General features: G+C 34.2%; 1 protein-coding gene across 1 annotated transcript; it reads left to right on the forward strand.

Annotated features, from left to right (window-relative positions):
• The first annotated feature begins 407 nt into the window (after positions 1–407).
• Positions 408–3,318, forward strand: LOC139848067 (glutamate decarboxylase-like). Its single transcript, XM_071837828.1, has 6 exons — positions 408–503; positions 671–868; positions 1,718–1,918; positions 1,997–2,465; positions 2,570–2,622; positions 2,932–3,318. The coding sequence occupies exons 1-6, from the start codon at positions 408–410 to the stop codon at positions 3,316–3,318; spliced, it is 1,404 nt and encodes a 467-aa protein (XP_071693929.1).
• The last annotated feature ends 4,622 nt before the right edge of the window (positions 3,319–7,940 follow it).

The raw sequence follows: 7,940 nt of genomic DNA on the forward strand, positions 1-7,940 counted from the left end.
AACCACGATCACAGGGATCCGAACCCTTAAACCATCCCGAGGGGCAGGCGGGCCGGACCTTAGTCCCGGATCGGGTCGGTAAAACCTTCCGTTTGGGCTGACCTCAATGGAGCCTATTTCAGTCCATGTTTAATTTGGTCATTCAGAAGCCAGGTTCGAACCCTGGACCTCTTACCCGGCGAGGGTGTTAAACACCACCGCGATACCACTCAGGCAAATGCCTCGGTGGTAGATGGTTTCGATTATTTTATAAGGTTTTCCGTTTCAATCAAAATCTGCCATACATGACATGAATCTCTATTTAATTCGAAGGACGTTCAAAGATTTACATATATATTGTTAGTCGAATGTGAACGATATGGAACGTTGACAAGCCACAGTCAACTGGGGGTGGGAGAAATTAAACGATGATCAGCAGTAAGAAGGTTGATGTCAATCAAGATTCGCATTCAACTTTCACCTCAAAATATGTTCGCACATCTCCTCCAAGGTACTCTACTTTCGTTTTCTCAAGACAGAAATTAAATAAAAAAATTGTTTACACGCGTTATTTTAAAATGCATTCTCTAAATAGTACCTTTCTTATCCCATAATATATATAATATTAATATTAATATTAATATTAATATTAATATTAATATTAATATTAAATATTAACTCTTGGTTTAAGATGCCTAATCAATCTATGCCGAAGGATACAGCATATCAGATGGTCACTGATGAGCTAATGCTCGATGGTAATCCAAGATTAAATTTAAACTCATTTCTTACCGCATGGATGGAGCCCGAGTGCGATAAGATTATCATGTCCTCTATAAATAAAAACTATGTTGAAATGGATGCGTATCCGGTAACTACTGAACTTCAGGTCTCGATCATCTATCTTGTCTATATATCTTATACTTAGTGAGTCAATATATAGTTTAACACACTAGCAATGTGTACATATGTTTTATGGAGTATGAATTTGAGTTTTTTCTTAATGGATAAAGAAATAGAAATGTTAATGGGCCAGCCCAATAGAAATGTTAATGGGCCAGCCCGATCCTTATACAACCAAGAAATGTTAAAGGGCATTTATTTATTGTACTTGTGAAACTTATTTTTGTTTTTTCTTTTCATAAAAATAAGGGAGGGATATCACAATTTTGACATATTTAGCAATAGATTGGGAGATTTAGATGGCCGAATGTCTATTACGGAATCAATCTACCTAGGGGTATAACTCTTTTCATTTTGGGCAATTTAGTTTATGATAGTGGGTCAAATTAGCCAATTAGATTCCTCCTTCACAAGTCTATTGTAATGTTTTGACTTTAGTAATCATTTTTTTTTCAACTTTAACTTTAAATTATTTTTTATGTATTACATAATGTTTGATGAACGTTATATCGTTAAAAATATTAAAAGACAAAGTTGAAAGAATAAAACCTTCACAGTCAAAACAGGACGATAGATTTAGGACGAAATGAGTATATGTGGGAAAAAATAGTACGTTGAACATGTTGCATATCACCCAAAGTGTAGTTTCTAATTGTTTATAAGAGAATTTGTTTCTACTTGTTGTATGTGTTTTTGTTGTTTGGCCGTGGGTATGTCCAGGCCTTGTATTGTTTGAAAATTAATTGTTTATAAGATCCAAAATTGCTAATTAAGGAGCCTGATGCGGCAATCTATTAATCTATACTTCAAATACTTGTGTTGCTTAACACTTCAGAATCGTTGCGTAAACATGATTGCACATCTGTTCCATGCTTCCATTGGAGATGATGATAATGGTGTTGGTGTGAGTACGGTGGGATCATCAGAGGCTATAATGCTTGCATGCCTCGCTTTCAAACGGAAATGGCAAGCCAAAAGAAAATCACAAGGAAAAACTTGTGATAAACCTAACATTGTTACTGGATCTAATGTGCAGGTTTGATTACACTTTGTGTTTTTTGAATCTCGGCTCATTAGACTCGGAATTTTGATCGATTTGACATGCATTTCACAGGTTTGTTGGAAGAAATTTGCAAGATACTTTGAGGTTGACTTGAAAGTAGTAAATGTGATAGAAGGCTTCTATGTAATGGATCCTATGAAGGCAGTAAAAATGGTTGACGAGAACACAATTTGTGTTGCTTCGATTTTTGGTACAACGATGACAGGAGAGTTTGAAGACGTTAAGCTCCTTAACGATCTTTTATTAGCAAAAAACAAACAAACCGGATGGGACACTCCTATTCATGTTGATGCTGCGAGTGGAGGATTTGTTGCCCCTTTTTTGTACCCAGATCTTGAATGGGATTTTCGTTTACCACTCGTGAAGAGCATTAATGTGAGTGGTCACAAATATGGGCTCGTGTATCCTGGGGTTGGTTGGGTTGTGTGGAGGACGAAGGAGGACTTGCCCGATGAGCTTGCGTTTCACATAAACTATCAGGGATCTGATCAGCCTACCTTGACTCTCAACTTCTCAAAAGGTAAAACTAAAAACGTATAAATACACTAAATATAATTCAAACTAGCGGTTTTTTGAATTAAAAATGTATAAATACACTTATTGGCTTCATTAACATGAACGCAGGGTCGAGCCAGATAATTGCACAGTACTATCAGTTCATACGGCTCGGCTTTGAGGTAATATTTCTGCACCAGAAAATATACACAAGTAAAATAAACTACAGTATTTTATAAGTGAATGTGTTTATTAGCCGAATGAGATTACCGTAATTATCAATCATAACATAGGCAGTGGCCGATCTAGGAATTTCTTTCAATGGGATCAAAACGTTGAATATTTGAGAAAAAAGAAAATAAAAAAAACATGGACAAAAAGTCAAACTTTAACATATAAATAAACAGATAAAATTCGATCTTTGGGGGGCAGCTGACCCCGGTTGCCGCCCCTGTCCTCACTTTCGGTTGATGCTATCATTGATTAATCAGGGCTATAAGAGAGTCATGGAGAACTGTAACAAAAACGCAATGGTGCTTAAAGAAGGGTTAGAAAAGATAGGGTGGTTTGATATAATCTCCAAAGAGATTGGGGTCCCTTTATTTGCTATTTCTCTTAAAGACGATTCTAGATACAGTGTGTTCGATATATCAAAGTCTATACGAAGATTTGGATGGATCATACCTGCATACACCATGCCACCAAATGCACAACATATCTCGGTTCTTAGAGTTGTGATTCGTGAAGATTTCAGTCGTACCCTAGCCGATAGACTTATTGCCAATATAGTCAAAGTGGTAAACGAGTTGGAAGCTCTGCAATCAGAGGTGGAACTTAAACACTTTCATCGAATGGGCCAAAGTTATTCTAGTCTATGAAGTTGTGATTCATATATAGATAGTTACAAGATTGACATATTATTGGCATACTTAAAGTTGAAACCAAATAATGAAATCAAGTTACTGTAAACCGTTGATCTCTTATCTCTACTATGTGGCATACTTTTATGAACTTGTGATTCATATTAACATGCTTGTACTAATAATAAAGCAGTACCTGATACTACCATTGTTTTAAAAATATTATGCAAAAACTAACAGTATTCCTAATTTGAAGATTCCTTTTCCCTTTTTAGCAACCTTTTTAATAAATCCATCAATGAATCTCCATTGCTAGCAATTCTTATACTTTTTTTATGACCAGTCGATGTCACCTCAGCTGAGACATTAAGTATGCCATTTGCATATATGTTGAAGCAAACCTTGATCCCCTGACTACCTGCCATCCAAGGTGGAATGCCATCGATATCGAAATAGTTAAGTAAGACGTTATTCTTGGTCTTATAGCTCTTTGCCCTCGTATACTGATATTCAGGCAGCTACTTGGTAGTTAACTGATGTGCAATACAGACGCTCCTTACTGACGGGTATAGGTGTGTAAACAGGTAGAAAAGATGTACGGCCTAAATTTGTAGTGGTGTCTAAATGGAGCTGTTTGGGTAATAGATTCCAGTCAAAAATTGTTTATTGTTTGGTGCAGGTTGAAACGGGATTAGGTTGATTGACCCATAACACTAATTTCTTACATTTTTACATATAGTTAGTGAATCAGTTATTCATAAAAATAAGCTAATTATTATGGTAAAATGATTTAGGAGATTCTATGTAAAAAGGCGGTCATTTGGCCTGTTGGGTGTTATAGATCAAACATAACCTCATTTGACCCACTCATAAGTGGGTTGAAATTGTCACATTTACTAATGCACGTTGAATCTGCTGTTATAGTGTTTCTTTAGTACCGGCTTTAAGATGGTCTACCGGGTGTTCTTGAGATTGCTTACTTCAAACCATGATGTTAACCGACATGCATTTTGTATTGACTTTTGACTGTTCACGAGTTAACCACTCGTAGAAACATATCATCTTAAGATTATTGCAACAAAGAACAAATAGAGCTAAAGAGGTATGTTGTAACAATCAAATTTTATAATCATATTAACTGTTTACTAAAATTTAACTTTTACAAGTCACAATCTGGATGATAATTATCACCGTTTGTATGTTGCATCCTTGTAATATTCATATTTGCTTTGTCCTGATTGTAAGATTGTTTGAGCTCGATAAGCTTTATACATATATGTAAGCGCAAAAACATGTGTTTTATACACCTATTTTATTTCCTATAAAGAAAACAAGTTGTACCATCAATCTTTTAATATTTTCTCAACAACAACAACAAAATCCATTCCCACACAAGTGGGAGGGGTGAGATGTAGACAATCTTTCCCCTATCCTAGAATAAAGAGAAGTCATATTTCCACTAAGAGTGAAACACCCCAGAAGTAGAGAAAGTCTCCCTCTCAATGTTATATGAATAGAGAGATTGTTTCCGAATGGACCTCCTGCCAATAAGTAGGTTAAAAAAAAGGGTGAACGCCATGAAAATGTTATAATCAAATTTTCATGGGTTTTAAATCTGCGTGAAGTCACATGTACTTTTTCTTTACATTACAGTTTACCACTTTCTTTTTACCTATTTTTAAATCTTATATGCAGAAGTTAAGAGTATAAAGAAAATTCACTTTATTATTTTTATCTATTTATGAAAGTGAAATATTAATTTAGAACAACTCAAAAATAAATATTAGACTATAAAGATGGAAGAGTAGTAGATTAGGGTGGTAGATTGTATACTACAACCTAGGAAATCACTTTTAAATTAAATCAATAAATCAAAATGATTCCATGATTTTGAAATTGTAACGTTAGTTAACAAAAAGAAAATCTCATTAGTAACACATTCCAAAATGACATAAAAAACATGATAACTCATTTAAACGACATATGTCTAGTGACTTGTTGTCCCCAAATAACTTAAAACCGAAAAAACTCATCCGTTTGATTAACAAAAAGAGCATGAAAACTCGAAAGTAGTTATTCCGTTAGGATTTCAAATCCAATTCGTCTAAAAGGAGTATTATGATATCTTACGTTTATTAGTTACAACATTTGTTTTGACAAAAACTTAACAAGGTACGTTTATTAATATTTAAAGTTTCTTTGTAAATAAATAACCTGTTTTTATATGTTTGAAACATTTGACTTATCTTTAGTTTAAAAATGATAAATAAGCGAAAAATAACATGCAACTAGGGATATGAATAGATCAAATGTGGATCGGATGATGTCGCGTCTATATTCATATCCATTTAATTTTTGTTTCTCAGTATCCATAATCATTTAGTTTCAGTTCATCAATCCATATTCATTTAGTTTCAGTTAATTCATCCATATCTATATCCACTGGATTAAGTGCGTTAATAAATATCTATTGTATATTTAAGTCAACCGCTAACTCCAATGATAACGACCTATTCGAGTCGGTAAACGTGCAATCAAACTCTTTATTGTGCAACCTAATATGCTGGAGTGGAAATAATAATAGCTGGGCCTTTAATCATTCTAGCTGGCCAAAATCTTTTAAGCACGAATGGGCCTCTGGACTTGGGCTTCTATAGACACATGGGCTCGTATCATAGTCCCTTTGCGTTCAACCAGGTAACCGGATTCCCCTATCTTTAACAAAGATCAAAAATGATTTTTCATACAGTAGATATCAATGCAAAATCTTCACAAGTTTAATTACCTTTCCAAAATAGCATCCTGTGTTAGCCTTTTTCAGAATCTGTTGACTACTACTTTATTTCTATTTTACGTGATATTATAATTCATGACTCTAAACTTAGTTTTCTCCTCGTATGAGTTTTTGAACTTTGAATCCCTCTTCACTCTTCACCCTCACAACCACAATCATCTCTGTTTCAACGGTACTATCTCTGTTTTTTCAACATCTTGTTTGTTATTGATTTTTTGTTAAACGTAAACTTAAAAACTATATCTGTTTTAACGGTATTAGCTTTCTTTTTCTCATTGTGAATGTTTTTTGACTTAATATTTTTTTAAACATCATAGGTTATTCGCATTTTTGAGTTTATTACTCTTTAAACAAACTCGATCTACATTTTCTTGCTAATTTAGCAACACTAGTTTTTTATGTCTAATTTTGTATTTTAACATTAGCCACTATACATAGGTAACATTGCCTTATTTTCACTTTGTGAATTTTGATTGACATGTACGTTTTTACTAGTTTCTAGGTTCCACATACTTACTTTATTCACTATAAGAACCGAAACTAAAATACAAGCAAGAGATCTTTTTCAACATTTTGTGATTATCAAAGTTGTGTGCGTGTGTCAGTGTGTGTGTTTTTCTCAGTTCCATACACTTTGCCATATTAAATGTTGTGTTTACATATAATATTGATTTTTGTAGTTTTTAGTTCAATTACATTAATTAACACAAAATCATTTTTCTTCATCCATCTATATACAGGTAGAAGAAATGGAGAATACCGATGTAACGCAACCCACACCGGCCCATCCTCTGCCACCACCACAAGGCGATGGCGATCCGTTAGTCACAATATAATTTATATTAATAAAATAAATTTTTCTTTACTAAGTTACTAACAAACTAAGTTTATTTACATATATATTACTTATTTGTTTTTTTAGGGTCGGTGAGCGCTTAAGAAGGATGACGCGTTTCATTACTACTTCAAACACGCTATTTTTATTGTTCATCTTGGTGGTAAAGATAACGCGTAAAGATTACACCAAGCCTGTCTACAAACCATACGTGCCGATCGTTGACATTGCTTGTGTTTTCTACTGCGGTGTAGCCGCCATTGTTGCGATTAAATTGGAGAGACTTGAAGGTCGATGGGCGTTTTGGGGTAGAATTGCTAGGTATAATGCTTATGTTGCGATTTCATGTGTGTATGTAGTTCTCGTAGTAGGATTATTCCTGTAAGTTGCGGTTATAATCCAAGTAGTAAAAGAGTGAAACAATTAGGAGAAACTGAATTTGGGCAGAAAGATTCCACTCTTTGTTATCCATTAGCAATCAAAAGTCATGCATCGATTTATATAATTATCTGTTTATCTAATCATTGATCCCCATTATCAAGTTAATTCCTTTAAATTTTGTCCTTATTCTTTTTCTTCCAAATAAACAAGAGCCAAATAATAATCAGGAAACATATCTTGAAGATCTAAAAACAAACGGGAAAAAAGAAGAAGCTCAGCCTAAACAAAACAACCGACCTAACTAAAGCCCGAATAACCCAAACAAAACTGAAACAACCAATGCAACTAGACCAAAATAGAATAATAACCCAAACCATAACCACGACAAGAAAAAGAGATCTAAATTAAACTAACCGCCATAAGAAACTCTACTCAAGTAATAATATATAAAATGTCATCGATGTTGAATTCCCTCAAATCAACCCGTGAACCTTCTTCATCCGATTCCACTTATCTTTTGGCTTGACATTGATCAACTTGGCCTCAAAGTTTCTGCCCCTCAAAGTCCTTTATATATAACGGAGTCGAAAAAACCAGAAGAAGATCCCGCGATCATCTTACACTAGAGTC

This window comes from Rutidosis leptorrhynchoides, chromosome 1, assembly GCF_046630445.1.
Source record: "Rutidosis leptorrhynchoides isolate AG116_Rl617_1_P2 chromosome 1, CSIRO_AGI_Rlap_v1, whole genome shotgun sequence".
NCBI lineage: Eukaryota > Viridiplantae > Streptophyta > Magnoliopsida > Asterales > Asteraceae > Rutidosis > Rutidosis leptorrhynchoides.

Excerpts from the sequence above, each read along its gene's own strand:
- LOC139848067 (XM_071837828.1), top strand. The coding sequence starts at position 408 with ATGATCAGCAGTAAGAAGGTTGATGTCAATCAAGATTCGCATTCAACT. Across the intron at positions 1,919-1,996 it reads TTACTGGATCTAATGTGCAG|GTTTGTTGGAAGAAATTTGC; the intron begins GTTTGATTACAC and ends TGCATTTCACAG. Across the intron at positions 2,466-2,569 it reads GACTCTCAACTTCTCAAAAG|GGTCGAGCCAGATAATTGCA; the intron begins GTAAAACTAAAA and ends ACATGAACGCAG.